The sequence below is a fragment of the Notothenia rossii genome (assembly GCF_949606895.1).
Source record: "Notothenia rossii genome assembly, chromosome: 4".
Classification (NCBI taxonomy): Eukaryota; Metazoa; Chordata; class Actinopteri; order Perciformes; family Nototheniidae; genus Notothenia; species Notothenia rossii.
In genome coordinates, this window is record NC_136902.1 from 69,524,117 (window position 1) to 69,551,689 (window position 27,573).

The 27,573-nt window shown below is 38.1% G+C and overlaps 2 protein-coding genes and 1 long non-coding RNA gene across 6 annotated transcripts; 1 reads left to right on the forward strand and 2 right to left on the reverse strand.

Moving 5' to 3' along the window:
- Positions 1 to 1,875: 1,875 nt before the first annotated feature.
- c15h3orf52 (chromosome 15 C3orf52 homolog) lies at positions 1,876 to 6,613 on the reverse strand. The gene is made up of 7 exons (XM_079679409.1): positions 6,103 to 6,613; positions 5,664 to 5,741; positions 5,397 to 5,483; positions 4,987 to 5,119; positions 4,731 to 4,891; positions 3,965 to 4,035; positions 1,876 to 3,834 (listed from the first exon to the last, which is right to left on the reverse strand). The coding sequence occupies exons 1-7, from the start codon at positions 6,166 to 6,168 to the stop codon at positions 3,639 to 3,641; spliced, it is 792 nt and encodes a 263-aa protein (XP_079535535.1). The 5' UTR covers positions 6,169 to 6,613; the 3' UTR covers positions 1,876 to 3,638.
- Positions 6,614 to 8,963: 2,350 nt separating this feature from the next.
- Positions 8,964 to 27,547, reverse strand: LOC307036725 (capZ-interacting protein). Of its 4 annotated transcripts, XM_079677294.1 has the most exons (7): positions 27,395 to 27,535; positions 24,115 to 24,393; positions 13,927 to 14,010; positions 13,755 to 13,826; positions 11,729 to 11,797; positions 10,630 to 10,818; positions 8,964 to 10,042 (listed from the first exon to the last, which is right to left on the reverse strand). In XM_079677294.1, the coding sequence occupies exons 3-7, from the start codon at positions 13,969 to 13,971 to the stop codon at positions 9,659 to 9,661; spliced, it is 759 nt and encodes a 252-aa protein (XP_079533420.1). In that variant the 5' UTR covers positions 13,972 to 14,010; positions 24,115 to 24,393; positions 27,395 to 27,535; the 3' UTR covers positions 8,964 to 9,658. The 4 variants fall into 4 exon arrangements, with proteins under 4 accessions (XP_079533420.1, XP_079533418.1, XP_079533419.1 ...); XM_079677292.1 differs by lacking the exon at positions 24,115 to 24,393 and having other exon boundaries at positions 27,395 to 27,547; XM_079677293.1 differs by lacking the exon at positions 27,395 to 27,535 and having other exon boundaries at positions 24,115 to 24,589.
- Positions 14,020 to 20,285, forward strand: LOC307036726. Its single transcript, XR_013807429.1, has 3 exons — positions 14,020 to 18,532; positions 18,940 to 19,034; positions 19,869 to 20,285. It is a non-coding gene; the product is annotated as an uncharacterized lncRNA (long non-coding RNA).
- Positions 27,548 to 27,573: the final 26 nt, after the last annotated feature.

Here is a 27,573-nt window from a genome sequence, read left to right on the forward strand (position 1 = left end):
GATACTGATGAAACTTGGGATGAATGACTTTACACTTTAGATAAAATATAATAAAATGATAAATTATCATACTTAGTATTATTAATAAAAGACCTAAATGCATTTTCAATATTCATTTATTTTTATTTTGTGCTCATGTTTATTATATCTCCTTTATGGGGTCTTTTGCTATCCTTTTTTGAAAAATCAACTTTGAAGTAAAAACCATGCAGTTTTGGCATGCAGTATAAATGCATACTAAACGGCCATGGAAAGTCTCACTCTGATGGATTCAATGAGCCCAATTGTAATCATGTGTTGTATTGATAGTCCCTAAAGTAGCCCTTTCCTTTGATTGAGACCACTTGTTGAAACTTGATCTCACTGAGGTTTTTTTTGTTCCAAAATAATCATAACATCATTCAACCTTGATAAGCACAAACTACTGTACAGACCCATGACATTCAGAGGATGTATGGCTTTACTAGTTATATTGACAGTAAACAGGGTTACTGAGCAGTTTCCACAACAGAAGTGCTCGCATTATATATGGCAAAAAGAAAACTACAATCTACAATTTTGAAAGTACTTTTAAGCACTTTTATCAATTCTCAAGTGTTCAAAAATGAAACAGTTTAGCAATTACTCCGGTTAAGGAACAAATTGCATCAACTCAACATTTGCTGATAAGATTTAAGAGACAAAATGGATCATCCCCTACTCTGTACACCTATAAAAAAGGTTTGATTGGTAAGAGATTACAGTAGTTTTCCTGGTATGTTAAGTAACAGGTATTAGCAAAAGCTAGTTCAGATGTAGCCTAAACTACCCTGAATATATTTTATTGCTCATAAAGAAATGTGGAGGACCAAAATATGATTTTGTCTGCAGAAGTACATTTCCTGCCAACTCATTGACCACAGAATTAGGCAGACAGATCGTGTGTGTGTGTGTGTGTGTGTGTGTGTGTGTGTGTGTGTGTGTGTGTGTGTGTGTGTGTGTGTGTGTGTGTGTGTTTCAGCATTTTTGTTATTTTATCAAAAATACTTAATTGTTTTTGTATGCATTTGATAACAATGACATGGAGTTTAGCTGTAAAGAGATGATCTGTTTAAATAAATTGACTTTCCTCGCCAAACATATCATAAGAATAAAACCATTTCCAACTCATTCCAGCCTGTGATCAAACAGCTTGGTTTGAAATAACTAAAATGTCTTCTGTGTGATCAACATGCAGTAAGGCAAGCAGGCAGACATGTTTGTTTTTACTTTCAATGCAAGAACAGGTGTTATGCTTTAAGAGGATTGAGGTTACAAAATCATTTCCTAGAACAGAACATAATCATCAATCTGATTACATAAACTCAAGCCGTAGGATAAAAAGAAGCAGTTATTTTACATCTCTGGCATCTAAGTGTGAGTCAATTGGACTATATAAAAGTCCTGCCGATCCTTATTGGATAAATACACGTTTAACCAGCCGTTGTGACCCCTGACCCGTGCTTGACCTAAGTGTGGCTCTGGACTGCCAATAGAGGATTTTGGGTACTATAAAGTAAAGACAGTGGTGGTTTTTAAACCAACCAGGCTATCGAAGCTCAGCGAGCTTATTATAGTAAATCTGGCTTTAGACGATTACCAACGCTCAAAATAGGGTTGAGAAGATGTCTGTGCACAGTAAGCACATACAGCACGGGCAGCACGGGCAGCTAGTATCTATTAAGTGAACTGACACGAACAGCGATGGCACAGGGTCACTCACTGCTGCCAACAGATTAAGAAAAGTGTTTACTTGCAAAGAAGAGAGATAAACCTGCAGACACACTGCCAGCCCCTAAATACAGTAAAGAGAAGCTTACAGTTGTCAAGTCAAAATCAATAGAATCCCCAAATGTGAAGGTTTATTCGTGTTTATTCAACATTTGCAATATTTGAGGGTTTCAAAGAGCAGGTGGAGTGATATGGTTTTATGCGCAATAATGAACTGTTGAAACTCTTGGATCCCACTGATGATCTGCTGTATAAACTTGATCGTTTGACCAGCATGTGACTGTCATGCAGCAAGGATGTTTGAGGACTGCAGGTGTATACAGTGTTTCCTCTTCATGTTTAGTAGCCCACGTGGAAAAAAGGCTCAGTATTTATGTCTGTTTTTAAAACAGTATTTACACAATAATGTGTTCACATGATTCTGTGTCTTTTCAGAATAGCCAATATTGGTCCCTCAAAAATGTATTTGTGCAATCATTCAGAGACCATTTATTGCTATTTAACACAGCAAAACAAATTCAAAAAAATGACATGCCAACTTGTTGGTAGTATCTTGTACTTAAATAAAAGTAGACCAGAGAGTAGGAATACTCTGTTACAAGTTAAAGTCCTGTATTCAAATTTTACTGAAGTAAAAGTACAAAGTATTAGCATAAAAATATACTTAAAGTTCCAAAAGTATAAGTACTTATTATTGCAGATTGGTCCATTTCAGAATAATATAAATGTTACATGATATTATCAAACCCTCCCGCAAAAGATAATCAAAGTTTGTATCACAAAAAGGCAAGGAGTTAAAATAATGTATTATAAGAAGTTGAAGCTTAATCTAACACATCTTGTACCGAGTGCTACAGGTTGAAGTGAGGTCTCATTAATAACCATCTGGTGGAAGTGGAGAATGGAATGCGTGTGACCGGATAACTTTGCACAAACATCAATCACAGCAGTAATCTTATTAGAGGACAGACATGTTGACATGAACACTTCCAGGAAATATATATATTTTTAAATCAGACAGCTATTTACACCGGCGCTATTACATTTAAAAAACAGCTACCAATACAAATTAAATATGAAAGTGTCCTTGAATGTCACTCCAAACGGAGACAGGCAAATCCAGGAAGACAAGATAAACAAAGGAACCAGTAATAGCCCACCTGTATGTTTAACATGCACTCCCTCTACTGTTGAACCATAAGGAACAAACAAATACAGCAGGTCACTTCTTTGTGAATAGAAAATATCGTTTTATCAGGCCATGAACAGCTTTACTTATAAAATTATCACACAAGCAGCATACCTGTACAGTTCTCTAAAGCTGATTTTCCACAGTTTTGATTTGCAGATCATGTCCTGTGATGGAAAATAAAGCTATGCAAATATAAAAACTTGTATTTATATAAAAAAACATGTATAAAGCCACAGGTTTTGAACAAACAGTCGTATGATTTCACAGTGATAGACAGGGAATGAACATCAATAATTACAGCACTGACATTTTTACCAATATTCTTTCAATTAAACGTGCAGTTAAACAAGGCACGATACAAATATAAACATCAATATCAGAGTGACAGTAGATTTCCAGGCACTGTTGATGGATTTTGAAAAAAGGAACAGTCTCAAAGCACCATAACACACCATGAGATCACACACACAGCATGACCTACAGGGGATTGTGTGACTGTGGCCATGTACTGTAGGTTTATGTGGTCAAGCTGCAGCATTTGCAACATTTCTACAGTCATGGGGGGAAATCACACGTACGTATGAAAATCATATGCTACAAGCAACCATCTCACTGTAGAGGGTTAAGTGTTTGCTCAGTGTTTCACTTAAATGACAACAAAGAACAGAATTCCCTGTATGGATTAGAACATGTGTTCCTAGTGTTTTAAAAACATCTTTAGGGAAACTGGATCTATGTACATCTGCCCTGACTCATCTGGCTCCTGGTCATATAGGAACTGTCTGAACACGTTGTACACCATCTCCCTGCTCAGAGTTATGTTCCTCAGCTGATCCTGGTGGTCTGCAGGCATGAGAAATGTCAGCTGGTAGTCAGCGAGGAGCGACTGGTTCCTGTGAGCAGAGTAAAACAGAAGTTCACACCACTTTTCAGTTAAATGCACAATGACAAAAAGCCCACTCTATTTATGTAGCTGAGGTGTACATTTTAGTGCATAATTATTCGAGTGTGATGTGTGTTTACCGGAAAGCATATATGTCTGCTTTCGAGAAGTATCGTCCGAGAGCAGGGGAGGATCTGTAGAGGTTAGCCAGCTGGGTGGGGCAGGTTGACACAAGCAGAAGCAAACAATGAGGTAAATGGTTTTGGCCGATAAAGACCTACTTTCAATAGACTGTGAGCTCTACTCTGCCACTTAGGGCTCTTATATTCACTGTAAGAGATCAACAAAACAGCTCTCAGCAACAGCAGCTATGAACAGGTTTTTGTCTTTCGGTTGAGAAGAGTGCCAGATTTTTCATCCAAATAATGATCAACTGTGAGTTCTTCTGGATGAAGTTGGCTATGCAGCTCTCTCACTAAATAAAACTAAATATAGAATATAAAGTGTGAACCACGGTTTTAAAACACAGTTAAAAATAAAATGTACATTTTATTTAATGTTATTCATCATAATTGTTATTCTTTTGTCCATAGCTTGTTAATGTATGTTTTTAAATGAAAAAAATGATGTTGCTGGTCATGAAATGTGCAACACACTGTAAATAGTGCCTCTACAATGTCATAACTATTAAGTTAGTTGTTACATGGTTATATATATTAAGCCATTATATGGTAGGCATCACATCAGTTCCTTATTTGTCATATAAAGATAGACACTGATATAATAGAATGTTTCTAGTCATATGTTATATTGTTTGTTACTTAATATACTGAATTATAAATACCACAAACTGATAGGATTGTATTAAGTACATCATTTGAAATACGGGTCATAAATGGTAAAAACCTTTTCTCGAAGTTCACCGGCGAGTGTTAGGCTCTCGTTGGAGGACATGGTGAAAAGCTCCTCTGTAAAGACCAGATTGGGCAGCTGAAAGCTCCCATTGAAATACTGAGGAACTTTAAACGTCGAGGGATCAAAGATCTCATCCTTGTCCTCGTGAATCACTGTTCAAAGAAAGAAAACGAAAATCTGTCAAAGCCTTGACACAGATCAGATCATAATAAACACAATAAACAACACACCCATCATGAAACCTTACCTGAGCACAGAAGCACTGAAATGATAATCACAGCAGAGATGAGGAAAAATAAGAAGATGATGGCCATCCACAGTTTGACTCTCCAGAAGATAACCTCATTCAGCTCTCCCTTTATCCGGCACACGGCACTTTTCTAAAAGCATAATGAAAGGACAATAGGGCTTCACTTTTTTTTCAAGCTTGAAACTAGCATTTCATGTTGAACATAGTTTAAGAGATAACACAAAAAGCATAGAAAAACTAGTTTATGTAGCTGAACCTTCCTCTTTTGTGCCCGGGGGATGCATGGGGAAATAATTTGTTATCACATTATAGCAGAAATATTACACTTCCTTTATTCCAAGTATAAGAAGAAATGCCCCAGAAACAACATGTTAACATTATAATTTCTTAACTAAGAGTCTCCATACCTCTTGAGGAGTGTGGATATTTTCCAGATTAATTTGAGTTTCCACTGCATGGTCAGAGGCCACTGTCCCCCCATTACAACCAGAAGTCTGAGAAAAAGACACAGCATGCAACTGTCACTCATCTAAGGACAGTGTGTGGATTTTTTTTCTCTGGCAGGAATGATGAAAATAAGTGAGTAAAACAAGTTGTTGCCACAGAACACACTACATATTTATTACATACATACACATACTGAAAACTTGAACAAAACTTTGATTGAAGCTCACCTGTGCAGAAAGCAACCCGTCTTCCTCTCCTACATCAGTGATTCTGTAGGCCGCACCATCTCCGTTACCTGCTGTCACCTTGGAGCAGGCAAATATTGGGGAATAAATGAAATTCTTTGTGCAATAATAATGGTTATATTATCCCAATTTGGGATTAATAAAGTATATATCTATCTATCAATTGTACATAAATCAGCCATTAAATATAAGTTTCATTAGTTAGTTACTTTGAAAAAACAATGAAAGACTAGTTCTAATAGTTAATTATCTTGATAAAATAAAAGTAAAATAAAAGTGTAGACACAGTGATATAGTATAGTCTGCCTATAATTAACATCATAAGCTTGTATTATATTATAATTATTATTAGCCTAGTAAAATATTATTATTCCTCTTCTGATTAGAATTGCCTCTACACTTTTAAACCCTTTGAACTTACCTGTTCTTTAGACAAATATGTTGCTCCATGGTTCCCATTAGTCTTGGTCTGCAGCTCGATGTCCATGCTTGCTTCCCAGTTCCAAATGGAAGAAGTCCTAACCCGGAAGTATCAATAAGCTACAATTTTTAATAATGAAACCGCACTGTCAGCATAAACGTCCCAGATGTGGTTCAAAAAGGCAACAATTCCTCTTAAACAAACCGGTCGCGAGTTCACATTGTAAGGAGTGACAGCTCGTGGGAACGTTGTTGTTTGGTTTTGAGGCGAGGAAATGTGTCTCTTCTCTCACGGCGCGCCCTCTTCCCAGCCTGCCAGGTGAGTTAGTAGGCTACTTTAAGTTTCGCTGCACTGACGTCGGAAGGCGTTATCAAGAAACAGTGGAACGTTAACAGACATGACAACAACGTGACACAACCCCGACATTACATGGAACTATAGTGAGTGTACTGCGAGTCACAGCCAGCCTTACTGTAACTAGTATTTACAGTAAGGCTGGTAGTACAACGCAAGTTGTATTTACTAAATACAACTTGCGTTATGAAGTTAAATAAAATGGAATCTACCGAGCAAACACTTTTCACTGTTGCTAGGTATTTGAAGTGTGCATACCACGTGATCTATTTTTCCCCAGGTGAAGGTGTCGAAGATGTTACGACTTGAATATGCTTAACCAAATGACACGTTTAATAAGTCAATATGGCGGTTAGGAAGTGTTTTGTCAAATTCAAAGAAAGTTTCCTAATTATTAGATTAGAAACGTGTCTACTTTTTACAGTGAATAATGTGTTACGTGCGCGTATCACCTCTTGCTACGCTATACAAATGTTACAAAAATGTACTCACAGTAAAAAAAAATTTTTTAAAGAACAAGGGCTTCTGGATAAATGAACGGTATTTTTTTTTTACATGAGATCTTTGCATTCAAGTTAAATGTCAAAAATACAATTCTGAGGTCAAAACATTTATTTTATGCTGTTTGCAATTCTCAATGGTCACCAGTAGAGGTCGAAAACGGTTAAAAAACTTATTTTTTCCATGTTTTTATAAAGTAGAAATAATGTCCTCAGAAAAAGACATATATGGTCCTAATAAGATTAGCTAATATGTTGATTAAAGAAAATGCAATATATGATATAGGGTGAATTGCCCTAATGTGGGAAATGTTTTGCATTTCAGACTTCGGGAATATATTGCGATATGAAGCAAATACCATAAATCAAAATCCAGTACCATTCTGAAATCCCCCAGGATGTGTCCTAATCAAACCAAAAGAAAAGATGCAGATATTATACTCATACAAGAAATGGTAGACATATCAGTAGTAGTGCCAAATTGTCTCAGACAATCTGCATTTCCTAATGTGGGACTATGCAAAATGTGGGACACTGAAAAGTCTATGTTAAAAAGCCTCAGTCACCTTAATTCATGTAATAAAAACATCTCAGGTCAGTAACACTCAAAGCTAAATGTGCAATACCATGTTCAGCTATGTTACTATAATGTTATTGTTACAACAGAAGATGTTTTTCTTTAAATTGAAGTTTAATGCATCAATCTGGTGCACTTTGAGGGCAAAATTAAGAGATTTATGGATATAGCGCCCAACACTCATATGAAACCGAACTGTATGTATATATTTAAATAATCCAAAAACCATTAGAATATGCTCACAACCAATAACAAATATTTGATAAACTCCTCTCTCCTATCTTTATCTTATAGTCTGCATTCTTTATTTTTTATTTATGCATATTCGACTAATCACTCCCCTTTTAAACTGTGTTTTTTATTTTTTTACTGACCTATAGCACACATTGGAATGATTTGTTAACTTTGGCTATTTTTTACAATGTGTATTGGATGGATTTATTAAATTACTCTGAATATTTGGGCTTAAATTTATTGCCATCTTTTAAACTCCGACATTTATCCCTAACATTATCCCTGACTTTGTCATACCATTTTAACAGAGATGCAGTCACCCCCAATTATGTAATATAATTTGCCCTTCACCTTAAATATCTAAAATAATGCATTAGAAGACTAAAACCCTGTAAATAACCATTGCGCTTGCACAATCCATGCCCTTTTTAGAACTGTCCCACATTAGGCTAATCATACTGTCCCACTTTGCGTAGTATATTTACACCATATTATAATATGTTCTGATGAACAAACATATTATAAACCCATCCTGATAAAAACTTGCAAGATTGTTTTATTTATACGAAATTTAAAACCTTAACATTATATTTGTCAAAACACTATGTTGCTGACCTTTGGGTGGTCTTCACACAGGGTACTTCCTGTTTGAAGGTTTTTACACCCTACACCTACCCTACACCTACGCCCATTTGAGCTTAGGTGTCCCACATTAGGGCGTGTCCCACATTAGGGCAACTCACCCTACTGAGATTTCTTCAAAAATATGTCACATGAGTAATTGCCAATAGATTAGTCTAATCTTCTTATTAGACCTCGGCTCAGATTAAAAATGGGCAGATCTACAGCAGATAATGATGTGACTTCAATACAAATAAATATATCAGGGTGTTATGTGTCCAACCATAACAGGTGCAATAAGGCTGTTAATCTAGAGCTGTGTAAAACAGCCAGTCCTAACACCCAGACACAGCTCTGCGATGTTCGCCCAGGGAAAGTGTTGATTCGCATTTGGGTGTTCCATATAGGGATGCAGCAGCTTAAACAATGCTATCCACTATCAGCTTCAGCAACCTGTATTAACTAACATCTTAACTTTTTAAAATAATAATCTCCCAGGAGATGAAAATGACAGATTTTCACTTCAATAAGGAGAATTTGACTCATTTCAACCCCAATAGTCCTCCAAACACATGCAATGTCATCCTTCCAGAGAAAGGAAGTTTTATTTTCTTAACATTGCTGTGCACAATTGCAGAGGACCCAAGCCTCTTCGCAGTAGCACTGTCATTTTTTGTAGAATACAAAATGAAAGACAAGCACATATATCAAAGGAAAACTAGATTAGCATTGTACATCATTTCAACCTTAAGTGATTTGGTACGAGAAAACATTTCATATATCTGCTAATATATATATATATATATATATATATATATCTGTATGTAGTCTAATAATATTTAGCTTTTTGGATATCAGCATTCAGCATTTCCAAAGTCCTTTGTACATGACAGATACTTCTGACATGTAATTGCACTCTTAACAATGTCTTTGATTTGCAAAGAAGAAAAAGCAATTTCTCGAAAAAATAGGAATCTTCTCATGAAGACTTGATTCGATATGACACAACATCCCTCTTGCGTGATAATGGATGCTACATCAACCTTGATGCTGATTTCCAAATGCAGGGAATAGCTGCTTCTCATAACTCTCCAGTGTTTGTAGACCTGTTCTGAGAGACGGCCAGGAGAGGGCGACAGAGGGACTTATGAAGAGCAGGTACCAAGTCATTTAAACAAATGATCTTGGAGTATTTTAGGAGATTTCTTAATCAAAGCAAAACATAATTTGTTAATTTTCTTTTTCATAGTTGACACCAAGTTTAGCTTCCTTAGTGCTCTTCCTGAGGCATCTCCTCGGTCTCAACCTCGCCCTCTATCTGCATGGAAGTGCTAGGCTCTGAAGGCTGCTCTTCCTCCTCCATGACCTCCACGTTCTGGGTTTGTTCTGCTTCCTGCTCTTCCTCTGGATGTCCCATGTAATCTGGGTCACTCCGTGCTACCTCATCCTCTGTTTGTTCACAGTCCTTGTCCTTCTCTTCAGCTTCATTCAGACTTGCTGGCTGTCCATGTTCAACAACGTGGTCCCCATTTACTTTTGGGCCATAGAGTTCACATGGGGACTGAGCACCCCCGATGGCTCCTATTTCCTCTCCAGTTGACCTTCTGTGCTGTCTTGTGGGTGGGCGTCTTTTGAATGATAATCTTGCACGAGTCTGTGTGGAAACAACAGTTTAGCATAACAAAAACTTTTGATAACTTTGACACTGCTAGGAATCTATATTCAACATCAATGTATTTATATCATCAAATTATTTCTGTCAGTGGCACCATATGCGTGAGAGCGCCGCACAAAATGGTACCTAGGGACTCTAACTAGGCTAAGGGGATTACATCTTCAATCCCCCATCGCAGCAGCACTCATGCACTACAGGGGTATCTTGGTCCGGCTTATCCAAGGACTGCTTGAAGACAAGATGCAGAGCACACGCTGAGAAATACGTCAACGAGGAATGGGACCATGTGTCCGGTTGTGACGACACCTCTGTCGGTGGATAGCGTGAGAAGCACATAAGGGGCCTAAATATGGCAGCGGCTTGTGTTTTTCATTTAATGGCCCAGGAGTTTCAATTTGCACCAAAAAAAAAAAAATGCAAATATGACATTAGACTACTACCAACTCAAAACAAAGCTTAGAAATGATGATATATGGTGCTCTTCAACACGACACATATCACAACAATTCAAGTGCATTATTAGGAAACGTTGCAACAGATAGCTCAGATCTATTCATCCTGTTTACCTTGTTGAAGTTGGGCAGCGGGATGCCTTCAGGAGGGCTGTCGAAGCTGATGGGATCCTCCTCTTCACTGGACAGATGTGAGGTCAGCGGGCTGTAGGGGACAACGGGGGACAACGGGGTGGGCTGCAGCCTCACCTCAGGACTCTTGGGTGAAGGCAGCAGAGCAGTGGGCGACAGGGCAAGATTTGCCTACGAGAAAAAGAAGATCCTGAAGCATGGACACTATACTCTCTTTAGAAGATTGTTTTTTTAATAAGACTAAATTGTAAAACAGTGTAATGTAAATTTAAACATCACTTTTCAAAGTCACATGTTTTTAGAGAGCGAGCCATACATTCTACAATATAGTAATTCTATTTTGAAATATAACAAATAAGTAAAGGGAATATCAATCCATGCCATGTTAATTCAAACATGGATATATTATTAAAATATATTAATTACACCTTAAAATGTCTAGCTTTTTGTTAAAAAAAAACGAGTAAACGGATGTGCAAATAGGACTTTCCTCAGCTTGCACCTGTCACCATCCTATTTTGTAAACTCACCTGCTCTACATACATCCTGTAATTCTCTTTTAGGTGTTACAAACAACACCTGTCATATTCACACTAAGAACTAAAGTACATAAGAAATCAAATTAGTCTCCAAAACATTGTTTAAATTTAGATTAGAGTATCCTACCTCCACTGGGGAGAAGAGGAAGAGGGAGAAGCGGCAGCCCTTTTGTCCCATGGCTGCCCACCGTGTGAATTGCTAACTAATGGAACGATGGTGGTGGAAAAGGAAAGAGAAGTTGGAGCCTCACTAGAGGCTGGGTGGCCTGTGATCCCATTAGCTCATTTATCTGAGCCGATTGTGGCATCCAGGACAAACCCTTCCCCTTTTCTCAGCATGCGATGAGCTCAGGCACCAGTGTCAACTGAACAGTGGGGGGCAGTAATGCTTTACATTATCAAAGTGTCCCAATTATACATACGCTTGACTACTTCTGCCTGTATATTACATCCTATATAATAACATGTAAGACTGAGTCTTGGTGAGAAATTGTTTGGTTCCTATTTCTCTCGCAAAATATTTAAATGTAGGATGCACCTACCTGAAGTTTCTCAATAATGGAGGAGTTCTTGGTCTTGACATTAAAGGGATTTGGTGAGATGACAGCTTTCTGCAAGAAACCAGTCAGACAAATAATGAAAAGACAAAAATCACAAAAACATCAGAACCCCCCTTTTAAACACGGAAAGCTCACCCTGACTAGCAAGCACATTCACCACATTAAGTCTGAATATTATAGATTAAATTGAATATTATAGATTTAATTAATTAATCAACTATTACATTACATGCTTGTTATGTATATATTGTTGCACTACTACTGTGTCTTGAGCTCTGGTTTGTGTGAAAGAAAGATAGGTTGTTGTAGTTTGAACGAGAGCAGCACTAACCCACTGAGGCTCTGACTCAGATCAGGGGAGCACCGGTTCAATTCCACCTTGACAGCCACTGCATGTCACCGTGTCCTTGGGCAAGAAACTTTAACCCAAACTGATCCAATGGAGATTGCCCACAGTATTGAGTGAATAGTTTTGGGTAAAAGTGTCTAACACAAGTAACAATGTAATGTGAACAAACACCTTCCCAGTGAAGAACAAATGGATCAATTGTCGATTTTGCCACAATACACTGTCTACTGTTGAAATATAATCACAACCTCTTAGATCCCATGCAATTTGCTTATCAGGCCTCTAGAGGGGTGGAAGATGCTATCGCAACCCTCTTGCATCTTCTGCACACTCACCTCGAGACGCCAAAAGCCCATGTAAAGATTCTATTTGCCGATTTCTCATCGGCTTTTAACACCATTAAGCCAAGTATTTTAGCAAATATTTTAACTGAAGAATTCTCACTTGAACCTGGTCTGATCTCCTGGATGTTTGACTTCCTCAGCTGTAGATCTCAGCAGGTCAAAATAGGCATGGCACTTTCTGACACAATAACTACCTGGATAGGCTCACCCCAGGGATGTGTCTTATCCTCTCTTTTATTTATTTTATACACCAACTCCTGCATCAGCACTTTTCCCAATAGGCACTTTATTAAGTATGCAGATGATACGGCCCTGGTCAGCCTCCTATTTGATGAGGAAGAGGAGCATGGGCCTGTCCTTGACTTCTTTATTAACTGGTGTGAGAAGTCAAACCTGCTTCTAAACACCTCAAAAACAAAGGAGATGGAAATTGATTTTAGAATAGCACAATGGCCAAACCCTACTCTTTTATTAAATAGCGAGCCCATTCAATGCGTCACTGAGTACAAGTATTTTGGTGTCGTGCTTGACCACAAGCTCAGATGGGATGTTTGGTCTGAGAAAGTAAATGCCAAGTCTCAACAAAGAATGTTTTTTTTACGTAAATGATTGTTTTTTAATGTCGGCAACAGAATGGTTAAGATGTTTTATCATGCTTTTATCGAAAGTGTGCTCTCCTTCGGCATTATGTGCTGGTTCGGGAGGGCCACTGAGGCACAGAAAAAGTCAGTCAGGAGGGCCATAACATTGTCCAGTAAATTGACAGGAATCTCATTTGCTAATATAGAATGCTTATATATAAGGACAGAGTTTTAAAATTGGCACACAATATTGTGAGTGACCAGAGGCACCCTCTTGCCTCTTACTTTGAACTGTTGCCATCCGGGCGGAGATATCGTGCCCCTTATTTCAAAAAGAACAGATCTAGGCTGTCTTTCGTCCCACAAGCCATCAAACTCCTGAATCAATGATGGCTAGGACGCACTGTTTACCCAGCTGGTCTGGGTCTGTCCCCCCTATTTCGCAAATGAGGGCCTAGGCCCCTTGTCATGTCTGCCGATATCTGGTTTTCTTATGTCTGTTTGTTTTTATCTGTGTCTATGTTGTTGTTAGTGATGTATTGTCTTATCTTTTTAAATGCCTTTGTGATGTGCTGTAACCCATTTTCCCCTCGGGGACTAATAAACGAATACTACTATATAATCACAATGAAAAACAATAAACAGATCCAAGCCTGTTTCCTGGACCCTGCCTTTGTGTATACAGAAGACCAGTTTGTAGCGTTATGTGTCAGAAAAGGACGAAAATTACTTACGTCTGATTCTTCATTGTCATCTTTTTGTTTTTGCAGCTTTAGCGAGCAAGGTGGCGTTCTTCGAAATCGCAACTGCAAACAGGAAGCAGAAGGGATGTAAATACAATATAATATCACTATCAATCCATTATGTCTTCACTAATTAATCTATAAGTATGTATACAAAAGTTACCTCGCCCTTTGAGCCGGGCATTGGTAAAATGTGACCTTTGAACATTCCAGCCAGCTCAGCCACAGAGGGCTTGGATGGAGAATCCTTTTGGAAAATAAAATCATTTTTATCAAACATATTATGTTGCTTTGCACATTTAAAACTGGAGAATCTTATTGGAAAAAAAATTGAATTATGGTACTTAGGGGAAGTGCATTTTATGACAATACATTCACATTAAAGGTGGGGTAGGTAATTTTGAGAAACTGGCTCGAGATACACTTTTTGTTATATTCCATGGAATGCTCTTAACATCCCGATAGCAATTAATATCTTAAGTGCTTTGAGAAAAAAATCCATAAAAAAATGTCATCTGTGGAAGCTGTAGCGCTGTAAAAAGCACGACCAATCATCTGAGCCGGCCCGGCTAAAATAACTGGATGGCCTACCTGCCTGTCAGCCTTCCATCTGTGCACAAACTTATCTCGTGCCCTCATTGGTCATGTGCGCGTTCATGTGTGTTGGAGGAGGGGCTCTGTAAGGAAGTAGCAGATTTCTTCTGGCTGTGTATTTTCAAATTCTAGCGCACTCGAGCTGGTTTCTCCAAAATGACCTACCCAACCTTTAGACTTGCAGATTTTGAAGCCATATAAGATGTTTTAAGATAAAGAACACGTTTTCACTTCCCTCTTTTTAAAAGGAAAAAGCAGACGGGTTGAGAAACATAGCAGAGAGGAAGGGGAAAATGGAACCAACAAAAAACAACTTCGGTTCAATGCTGTCCTTGGAGGAACTCATGTCTTCTGCTTAAGAGTGTCTCTTTTGGGTTTGGAAACAGGAAGTGAGCCCCTCTCTGCACAGCTGTTCAACATCACCCTGCAGCCTGTGACAGGAGGATCCTGTACTCGAAGCCTCACACTGTTATCACTTCTTGGCCCCTTTACTTTGGTCTCTCCCACTATTCCCAAGCTGATTGCCAAACTCCCCCCCTCCGTGCTGCCCTTTAATGACTATTCACCCACTTCACATATCTGTGGCCTTAGTGATAAGTAAGCTGAAGGCTGTAATACACACAGATGTGAGCTCTGAAAACAACACTCAGTTTTATTCTGTTTTTTCCAGTTCTCGCCAAATGTCTGCCAAGTGTTTGGACTGTGCTAATTCTCTTGCATCATGTCGCTGTTATTTAATGAGTAGTATAGTACAGTCACTGCGTATGGTGCTCCACCTTTTCCCTTTCTGGGTTCAGTGCTGCATTTCATTTTCATTCTACTTTTATTGACCGCTAAAAAGCTTGTGCGTCTACTCACAGCTGGTAATTCTGTCACATTTCCTGTGTGTGCACTCCTCCCTCTGCACTGTTGCCCATGGAAACATGAATCTCCCAAGATTCCCAGATACAGGCATTCCATATTTTAATCACAAGGCTTTATTTTCCTTTTCTTCCCTTGTTCTCAACATGACCTCACCACCTTGCTACCCCCACCCAAATGTATTACAGCATCAGCTAGCCCTGCAGTGCGTCTCAGTCCTTATCCACATCCCAACCCTTTTCCTGAGTTCTCCCTTCTCATCCGTGATAAATAGTAATCACCAGGGACCACCCACCCTCCACACCATTATTTTGTAACCTCTAATTGTTTAACTCTTTCCTGTCGTCTAAAAACAAATTCCTCCTAAAGAGCAAAATACCTACTGTAGTCACAACCGTGCAGGCAAATGAAGGTTTCACATTTTCTGAAACGTTATTTAAAAGACAGACAAGAGCAATGTCTAACATCTCCCTCTAACATTCACCATTGCTTTCTCTCTTCATATGTTAACTTGTATATAGATTCGTATTGCACTATTCCATTTTTTTCTCACTTTTTTAAAAACCATTATTAAAAACGATTATCCATTTACTTTGAAAACATCCATTTATTGAAAAAAAAAATTGAACAGTATGTTTTTAACAGTTGATTACCCTGAACTTTAAGTATAATTCAACTGAAAAACCAATACAAAAACATATTTAAAAATAATAAAAAAATTAAAATAATAGTTTTATTTCGCTTATGTTGTTTTCATAATCGTTGAAAGCCAAAATCGTATTAGCGATTAAAATACGATTAATTGAGCAGCCCTAGCCAAAATGACATTTTAGATATTTTTATGATTTTAGAAATTATCATACTTGCAAAAGTGCCAGAGCTATATGAAGATGTGAACGTTTTTGTTAGCATTACAAATTCAACAACTTTGTAGTTTAAGAAGAAGTCCTTTCAGATCCTTCCATGTGTCCGTTTCAAAGCCAGCTCTTATCTTTAATTAGCTTCTTCATAGAGAATTAAAATAATGTCAGACTCAATGCAAATACATCACTGCTTCTCAAATTCACTGACCATGCATACAGAATACAAGGTGAGAAATGAAAGTGTATTTAAAATGGTGGAATGTATAACAGGCATCAACACATCCACTGTTTCTTCAGAACTACATTCTAGCTTGGCGTTTTTTTGTTTTGTTACTGCTTTATCTGCTATATTAAAAAATATCAATGTCTTTGTTAAACTTAAATGATTTCACTAAGATGATAAAAGGGACATTACTTAGAGAAAACAAAGGGCCCTCTGTTGGTTATCAGTGTTGTGCATGTTTAACTCAGCTGGGACCCTAGTTCTGTGGAAGAGTGGGAAACTTTGGTTCACTGCAGGAGAGCAGGGCAGACTATTTCTGGGGCTCGAGGCCTGGGAAAAAGCCCCAGAGCTGTGCAAGCAGCCTGGATCGCAGCTCTGTAACCCCTCAGCTCCTCAGAGAGGGTCCCTGCCTGGATATGCTACACCACATCTGAAACATGCTGTAATCTAGCATACAGAGCAGTTGAGCATGTCTAAACAAGGAACATTTTCTTTTTGTAAGTCTTCTTAGAGTAGTGCCTTTTCCATGTGTTTCAAGTAAAAAAATAAAATAGGTCTGTGTCGACACTAAACAAAAACAAGCTATTTCTGAACTCTGACTTTCATGGAAACAAATCCTCAGATGTAGCAAGTTTTAAAGTAACACATACAGTAAAGAGTTAATGCACTGTTATTTAAGACGCTTTTACTTTATATAATGCATAAAGCATGACAGAAAAAGTGCATGCTTGTAGAAACACTGGTATTCAAGGGAACAGTGGTTGCTTGGACGATAGTAAAGAACTAGTTTGAATCGCCAGGCCATTTTGGAAAGAAATAGTGTGGTTCACTCACGGATGACACTTCATTTATAGTGCAGTACATTGGCCCCACTGTGAACACTCAAGTGTGCATTGATACTGTTGAGGTACTGCTGACTGGCTGTCTTTGATGTCCCTAAAGTGGTGGTATCAAAAAAGACACTGTGGCATACAGCAATGAATTATTTGCTCTTAAATCATGCCACAGAAAATGCTGCTTTAATCACATGAGAAAGTCTATCCCCAAACGTGACAAATCAGGGTTGTTTGGTACTATGATGCTTTACTTTTGAAAACCAAAATACTACCATAAATAAGTTCCATAACCATTCAAATTGGCTACAATGCCTTCCACAACATTATAGTGACACATGTTAAAGGATTAATTCACCCACAGATTGACCATGTATGCATCAATTACTCAACCCGTGTTACATAGGATTCTTGAAGGAAACATTGTTTTTCTTGCATACTTTCCTAGTAAACCAAGATTTTAAAAACTGAGAAAAGTATTTATGAATTCAACAACACCAAAAATATAATTAAATTTAACTCACACAATTCATGCAGTCCCATTTAAGTCAGATGTATTTGGTTTCATACTCACTTCTTCTAACTAATGCATTTAAACTAAATGGGTAGATGTCTGGAAAACACATGTCTACCATTTTATGGTATACACAGTATGTCCATACCACCCACTCTTAATAAATGACAATGTTTTTATTATTAATAACCCGTTTTGTTGGTTAATAAAAAAGATGACCTCCAATATGGCTCACACATAAGTACACATGAGCCTTAAAGCCTCTAAAGAAGACTGTGGTAAAAGTTCAGCGTAAATGTGAAGCAGAGTTGCAGGGAAAAGTGTGTGCATCCTCAGTGAGCTGTGTTTGGATAAGTAAAGGTTAATCCCCAAGCAACCAGCGTCTTAATTTCCAGGCTGTGGATGGAGACACGAGGTTTACTGTATGACCGGCAGATGTGGAAGGACAACAGAGACTAACAGAAACACACAAAGCCTGCTATTGTCCATTCCTGTTTCCAGAGGCAAGGAGAAGAAGCACATGATAGATAGTCTCGGTAAGTCCTAACATATCTGCTTGATACAACAACGGTGATCAGAGAGCAAGAGACCGTGTCGTCTGCTATGGAATTGATAAAGATGAAGTCAGGATCTCTACCCCTTCACTAGGAAGTCTCAATCCACATAAGCTCTTGCTGTTGAGCCCCACACAGTAGGAATCTGTCAAAGTGCAGATAAATAAAGCACACCAAAGCAGCTGTTGAGCCAGTGCGTGTTCAATAAGATAACCAAGCGTAATGGCTTCAGTTCGAGTCTGCAGACTTTGTTTTCACAAGTCGCCGTGTTCTGCCAGGGGGAAAACCATCGGAGAGCAGCTCCCTTCTGCCTACACTTGTTATGAGGTAAGAGAGCAGAGAGGCACCTTCTCGCTCGCTTCCTTTCCAGGAAAACATGATGTGTTTTTGGACTGGACCTCATCTGAATATCTCACTTTTCCACTGCCCTCACTGGCACTGCATTTATATATTTATATAAATGTGTTGTGTGGAAGTAGAAAGACCTTCAATCAGAGGAATGAGGTAAATGTACTCTCTAATCTACGAGGCATTACAGCCCCTGCCTCAAGGTAAATGGGAGGTGCTGCAGACTATTAATGTAGGGTGAAATATGGTATAAAAATAATAAGCATCTAGAGAGAAGAAACATAAATCCAGATCACCAGAGCATAGAAATTTGCCTAATAACACAATGAACAATGTGTTACAATAACACAAGAGGTGTTGTAGATATGCTTTTTGCAATTTGACAGGCAAATTATGAAGAGAAGAGAACAGATGAGGAGCCAGGCATCCTGATATTTCAACGAGATATCTACCGTGGCTGAACTATTGTGCAATAAAAAGGGTAAGGTAATGGAGAATGAATGATGGGTGAGAAAAGATATCAGAAAATGTAAACAGCCCACAGCAGACATTACGTCCTCCAAATCTTCGAACGTAAGCAAGAAAACATTGATACAAGCATCTGTTGGGGATTCTACTCGGGTATTCTCATCCACTCTGATCCAGCAATCACAAAGAAAAAAACCATCTGGACAGTGGATCAGATTGTTGACGTAGAGGCAGAGTATCAACGACATGGGATGACTTCATTCAGTAAAGCCTCGCACCTTCCCTACAAGATCCATCGCCACAGGCTTTGGCATCCATTCATTCATGGCAGGTTTCGGACATTGCATAGTTTACAAATATGTAAAAACACTCTAAAAATGGACCACAACGATTTGTTTTATTTTTGATAAAAATGCATTTTGCTGATAACATGGATGATTTTGTCTGCATAAAGAGGGTTTGAAAGAATGTCACCTATAAAGTACAAGCAGCATGCAGCACTTAATGTGTTTGCACTACTTTCTGCCAAAAAAGGAAATAAAGAGCATGGCTCAATGCCACATTTAGAAGAGGGTGGTTTGAGGGGGGGTGCAGGCGGTATGGGTAACAGTTCTGCAGGGAGATTTGGAAACTGGTTATAAAGATCATGATTATGTTCCTTCAGAGTTTCTACCTTGTCTGCACATATTGGCCCTCTGTAGACTTAAACTGACTAAATTCAACTTGTTTGACAATCTGCAGATGTCTGAGGCAGCTTAAAGCCTGACGCAGGCTGCTTCATTTTACATGAGTCCATCCATGACATAAGTTCCTTGAAGCCAACAGCATGTGTGTTTTTCTTTTACAGATCCTCGCTATCAGTTCTCCCACCCAGGCTATCTCTTTGCCCCACACTGCTGCAGACTGAAGCTCAGAGGGGCCGGCCCCTTGTTCTTGATAGCAGGACTCAGAGAAAAACTCACTTCACATATAGTGGGAATGCCTATAATGGCGACAAATCATAAAAATGTTTAAGAAAATAACATAAATGGCTCCGCAATAAAAGGCAAAACCGGAATTATGTATTAGGTTTTATGAACCATTTTATTCGTCGTACAGATGCACTAATCCTCCAACCAGCCAAGTTTCCACGCAGGGAGATAAATACAGGCAACATACCAAAGAGTAAAATAAATTAAAAAAAACTACAAAAAAGTTTGATATTTTAGAATAACCTCAGGGAATCACACATTTACTATAAACTAGTTTAATACTTCATCTGCATCTGTGTACACTGCAATCTCCAAAAAATACTGAGCTTTCCAAGTTTAAAAAACTTATATATATATATATATATATATATATATATTGTTTGTGAGAGTCTGTTGGAAAGTTCCAATGTCTCACATGTCATTCAGAGTATGCAGCAATACAGAGACAAATGTTTGTTACCAGTATGAATCTTAATTGTGAACTATAAGCAGTTTTGTTTTACTTAATTTAATTATATGTATCCCTGAGGCTCATTGAAATATGTTTAATTAATCTCCAAAATGATAAAACATTTGCAAAGCCGTATTTTGAATGTTTTGAAATGTGCAGTGTTTACATTGAACGTAGGTCCTTTCTTTATCTTTTATTAATGCAATTCAACATATTACCATTGCTAACTGGGGATATATTTTAATGTCTAATGAGTTCCAAATAAATTAATATCACCTCAGTATTTCTTAAAGAAACTAAGTTATGTTTTCCGATGAAAGCAACATTTGATAATTCCCCAAACTAGTTTTAGTTTTGAACCTGGTACCGTAACCTGGGAAACTAAATATCTTGTGAAACAGTGCAGACAAACAGAAGTAACTACGAGAGAAATATGAATATTCTGCAGAAACTATGCATCTCTTTTTGTTTGCCTTTCTTGTTCAATTGATTTAGAAATAACAAGCATTGTAAAGTGCTGATTTCAAAAGGGACATATTTTTTCAGTAGATATGTGAAAAGACAGGAAACAAGATCAAAAGACAAATATCAGATAAGAGCAAAGTTGTTCGCAGGATATTCTGATTAAACAAGCCACAACAGGAAGCATCAGGGGAATCTGAGTTTTCGAAGTCACATGAGATGCTGGTTGTCCTATCATCACTGTCTATCCAGCCAATCTTATCATGGCTCAGAGCTGCATTATCTGTCAAATCAGATAACATTAAATACATTCTATACAGCCTCTACTGAGCACAGATCCAACCATAACTGTACCGTGACTTCGAGAACGGGCTTGAGTTTCGTGGGCTTTCCTTGATGCTGATGCTTTACATTCCACTGAGCTTCACGGTCACTTAGGTGTCTGTTTTATGTTAGGGACAGAGTGAACCATTCATACTGCCCTGAAACACATACAGCTTAATATAGATAGAGCTTCAGCAGACACCTCAGACTGCATCCGTCCCTCACTGGTGATGTCTATAAGGATGGGAATACACAAACAAACACTAAATCTGCGACATGGTTTGAATTAAATTCAGGAGAGAACATTTAACCCGTCTCACAAAAAGCAACTAAAATATGATTTTTCACTTTTATAACTTTGCTAAAAAAACAATCCATTTATTTTTTAAATATTTAAAACTGACCTTTTATTCACTTCAGAGTGCTAAATATCTCATGTTTAAGCATGGAATATTTAGGAAGAAGATGCGACTGGTGACAGTGGTGCCATGGGAATTTCAAAATATCATCATGTTCACTTTGCTTCAATGTTTTTGGATCGTAGACCATTGAATCGTCATATCCATACCATGTTTTGTTATAACCCTTATTTTAGCAACACAAAGCTTTAAAAGTAAACTTTTTATTTACTTTGACACTTTCCTATATACTGGTTTTAGTGGTATTGACTGTAACGCAAGTAAGAGCTTATAAGTAGAGGGGATAGAAGCATTAACAATAATATTAATAGTGGGACTCTAGGTAAATTACATATTTTAAATTTGGAAAAGACTGCCTCATTCGCAAACGCCTGGCTGGTAGAGACTGAGTCCCTCTGTTATTGGTCTCTTAACTTTACTATGGATTACATAATAAATGTGCACACCATATGGTTGGCAAGGAGATCCCAAATACTCACTCCTCTAGCTGCGGTGTTGTTTTTCCATCAAAGGAAAACCACCACCCCTAAACCCACAACCCTCACACCCTTACAGAACAAATGAGCATACACACACATACATACATGTACATTACAGTATTTAAACTTTCCAGTTCGTCATCTAAATAGCTTTTTGTTGCAACACAGGAAACACAACATTTTAGAATTTCCATGCGTCAATCTGCTTTAAGGCACGCCTAAGGCAGCTGTAAATTCATTTGAACACAAATAGCTAATTTCTGAAATTAGAAACTCAGCAGAATTTAAACTAATATGTGATGTCACCAGAGGTCAAAGCTGAGGCAATTTTGAAGACGGGGAATGTGAGACTGACTTTACAGACTAGTTTAGTGCTTGTTCGCATGTGCTTTAGGCAGAATGCAGCAGGCAAAAATACCTATCCATCTCAAACTGCAGTAGACAAAAGTGTCTCACTCCAAACAGCTTACATCTGCAGAGCTCATCCATTTTGCATACATTGCAGGTGTCAGATTGTTACTGGTATGGACATTCTCAGACTGAAAGCTAAATATTAGCGGAAAACTCAACCAGGTGACAGATTTCACCAAACTTGTGAATGTGACAAGACTCAATAAGCATTGCTTGGGTGTCACCAATGAATGCAAGCTAACATTTATAAGAAAATAGTTTCTGTTCACAACAATGTCAGTGGACTATTATTGAGTAACTGTTTTGTAATTTCTGGAAAGAAATGTATGTTTTTGTGATATTCTTAAGACAACTTATCGTTTAGTTTAAATGTACATTGCAGCAGTGCTACCGACTTATATATATTTTCTTAAAAACTGGTGAGATTTGGGCTGGGAAAGAAAAAGTTTGAGTCACCAATCATTGTTGACCCTGATGCCTTCCTCTCATTGTTAAACTTAATGGAGCAAACAACTTGAACTCATACAGACTAACTATATCAGAAACAAAACATTTTGTAGGAAATTCACCCCTCCTTCTTCTTATCATATAGTTTAATCTTTTCCTGATTTGGGTGCAGTCCAAATTCTTTTATGGTTTTAAATTGAAGCTGAACAGACCAAAGCCACATCTGAGTCCTAAAGTTGAGTGGTGTAAGTATGCGAGTGTATTTCTGTGGCACATTACTAATGTGCTCCCTTACGTGCTGTGGGGAAAACATGGGTGTTTCTCTTCCTATTTGGCACATGACATTAAATACTGAAAGAACGATGGTAAAGTCAGAGGGAACAGTTTGTTTTGCAAGGAGGAGAGGAGACCACAAACCTGAACCTAAGCTCTGAAGAAGCTAACTTTGTTCAGCTTCAGGCCAAGTTAAGGACAGTTCAGCCTTTGAGAGGAGAACGCATGGCTTGTTAGCTGAGGGTGGGAAATTGTTGTACAGAATAAAAAATTCCAGGTTTACAATAAAGACAAAATCAACTAATTGCCTTTACTGCACACATTCATCATGTAGCCCAGTTATTCCCTAATCAGGGAAGGGCCCTGAGTTTGTTAACTCAATAAATCTAATTTACAATGAAGAATACATAAGGTAGCCTATAGTTGTCTTATTTCTCTTAAGTTATCCTGTTTATATTTGACCAATGTAGCCTTTGTGTTATCTTGAGTCCCTTTAAATACTGTAACTTCACTAGTATTATATGATGTCTACTCTACTATAACATATACACAGTGAACTATTTAGCTGAGTGACATATAATAGAAATGTATATTTAAATGTGTTGAGCACAATGTTTACCTTAAACACATTAGTTTAAATACCTCTATTAAAAGGAAATCACCAAATATCACACTGGAATCAGTTTAAGAAATAGAGATCTCAATTATTTACTGTATACTTCAATAATGTCAGATTAATAATCCCTTTAACTGGAAATTATAATAATAACCTATTTCAGGTCACCTTTGAATCAATTTCACACTCGCTCAGCGCACACACACAAACTGGCAAATAAAATGAAATAAAACCCCTCACGTTGCAGGGCTGATGTGATGCTTGAGAGCGTTGAAAGTCAAAACTATTTTTCCTCTAGTCTTCACTCAAATGAGCAATAAAACCAGCGCGATACCTAAACATCTTCAACTCCAAACTGCAGCTGTACCGATCCCTCAGTCTCAGATGGCGATTAACGGCGGCGGGAAGGTGTCCAGCGACGGCGTGCTCTCTCGTATTGTCCAAAACTCCTCACTGTGTCACCAACTTGCAGCAAAACTGATAAAGATCCTCAGGGTTTTCATGCCGAAAAACCGAGAACTGAAGACAATAGTGCAAGCTGAGTTAGCTATAACGTGGCTAAGAGTCCATTCACTTTATTAATGAATGCTAACACTCAGTTGCTAACAAGCTAATATACACACGTAGATAACTCTGTGACAAACTTTGAGTAGAAATGTATTCAGTTCCTTGCAGACAGCGTGTAGAAAAATAATCCATATGAAGACTGTCGAGTTGATAATCTTGAGACACTATACTTATTTGCTATAGAGAGGCGAAGTCCCTCCCTTTCCGGAGGAGCTCCATGGGACCTTATTTCGGAAAAAATTATGTATTGAAGTCAATGGGGAGAGAAAGATTATCTTTCGATTCCGTTTGAATTGTGCCACGAATTACACATATGATGTTTGTCAATTTAAAAGATAATTTTGCATGTAAAAAATAAAAATGTGTCGTAAAACTGTGAAGTAACACTTTTTTCGTGTGAAACCGCTCAATGAACTACATCTCTGGTCTCGCACAACAACACACGTCACCAGAATGGCAGTCACTACTGTCTTGCCAAAAAAGGGTTTGACTACCCTCACCATCACCACAATGAAACACGTCCAGAAGAATGTCATGCAAAGCATGCATGTCTTCCTTCGATTCCCCCTGAACTGCCTGATCTTTTTAATGTTCAATGTTAACCATTTGTACAGATAGCACAAAAGTAGAAAAGATGGCTGATGCTAATGTAGCGTTAGCATTAGCATAAGGTGACCAGATTTAAAAAATGAAAACCGGGGACATTTTGAGTTTTGCGGTCAATATGTCATTAACATATCCAATTGTCTTCACTGTTAAAGAAAAAAGGGGGACAATTCTGGTTGAATGTAATTCGAACATTTGAACTGTTGGATACAAACAGAAGGAAGACAGCTCATATATGAGACTTCAAAGGTCTTTTATTTTGAAACTCTACATCAGATTGTCCTGATTCTCTCTGAGTGATTAGATGGGGTGTCCTATATTTGTTATTGACCGAGTAATCGCTTTTATTTTGAAGGCAGTTTTTACAAGCCTCTACCCTAATGCATAGGATGTTCGCGCACCGCAATACAACGTGCGGGCTGGCTTGACTGTGTTTTCCGAAGTGGGGGCTGGCATGAACACAGTCTGTTTACCCAGCTTTTCCTGACATGAAACGTTTTATTTCACGTTGCCATGTGTTTTTAACGTATATTAAAAAACGGGGACATTTCCGGGGACAGTTTCAACCGGGGACAGGCCAATACAAACGGGGACTGTCCCAGGAAAACGGGGACGTCTGGTCACCCTACATTAGCATGTCTCCCCGGGGGCATCCGGGCTTAAACGGTGTATTATAGAATGATCCCACCGGTGCGAGAGTACTCTTCGAAGGGTTCACGAAATATGACTACTACTCTTACTGTTTAACATTTTGCTTTACTTAATGTTACTTCATGTTAAAGCTAATAAAAATGACAAGGCTAAGGCTGTAATGCTAACTAACGTGCTTGCTACTAGCTAGTTAGCTAACTTGATCCAGCCACTCCTGGTCCTTTCATCAGACGGGAAGCGAAAGAACGAGCAAGACCCATTGCTGGTATGATTACAACCTGTTACAAAGCACACAGGCATCTTGTTAAAACAATGACATCAGTTATGAAATCACTTACGCAACTCTGGGATTTGTAGTCTTTCTTTGCGTATTTTTCATAGTCTTATATTTCAACAGTGTTATGACAAACTGTGACTTTTTTGACATGGAAATTATTTTTCAAGATTGACAAACATCATATGTGTAATTCATGGCACAATTCAAACGGGATCGAAAGATAATTTTTCTCTCGCCGACTTCAATAAATAATTTTTCAGAAATAAAGTCCCATGAGGTCCACCGGAAAGGGAGGGACTTCGCCTCTCTATTCACTTCCTGCGAACCTCAACCCGCCCCCCTGAACCAATCAGAGACCAGTATTTTCCTCATTCACAAACACTACTTCCTTTTTCAACGATGAACTTTCAAAATAGAACACAATATTTATAATTATACATTTTAGTCTTTTAAACATATGTATATTTTAACCACACTTATTATCTTGTTTTAAATGTCACTGTAAGGGTTATTTTCAACCTGGTTACAATCACAACACCCAAACACTGGCTCTTGACAGACGTGTGTCAGCTCCATTTCCCTTAACTCACACTTTGGTAACTTGTTATGAAGAAGCTACCGCAGAACTGCTACTTTTAAGCCTAAAAACACACAAACTGAGCCCAAGTGTGTGTTTGTTATTAACAGAGCTACACCCTCAGGAAAAATAAGTACAGCCATCCTTTCATAGAGCTGAAAATGTATCATATCACATGCAGTTATCCATTCATTTAAATAATTTAATACAGCATATAATTATTGCTCGGTGTCATAAGTTAAACTATTGTATCAAAAATCAAAGCTATAATGTAAATACTGTCAAGATAATTAAGAGTGTTTTTAATGCTAAAAGTAGCAAACTAAACTACAGTTGCATTGTTATTCATATGCAATGACATATAGGTATGCAACTATTATAATTAATTATTATTTTGAATATATATTCATGTTCAGATGATTTCCGAGATATTGAAATATCGTTTGGTCCATTAAATGTCAGAAAAGAACAACAAGTTTCCATCCTGGTTATTTTTGCCAACCCAACGATATTCAGTTGAAACAGAGAAAGAGGGAGAAAAGCAGAACAAGTCCACGTTGGAAAGGTTGAAAAAGCACTTTGAAATGTTTGCATAACATATAACATATCTTTGCAGCTCTACAAAAAATTCTATAATATTATTTCCAAAAGGGTTGCACTTCAGAGACATTGCCGAAATAACACGCACCATAACAAGCATTATGTTGTTACTCACTGAGATGCTGCAATGTTTAATTTCAAGTGGACATGAATGCACACAACAACAGTTCATGTTAAATACATTTGCTCAAGTGGCCTTAAAGTATACGCTACAACTACGCCCAGAGTCATAGAGTAGTTACCTCCATCCTGGGGAATGTGCCAGAGATCGTCCTGCTTTTTTTCTCTGTATTTCGGCCTCTTGGAGCAAACTGCCTGCTAGTTGAGAGGAGACTGAGGAGAGCAGCGGGGACAGAGAGCAGCTCTGTTTTTATATCAGGAGCCAAACGAGCCTCAAGCACGAGGAGGAGGAGGAGGAGTG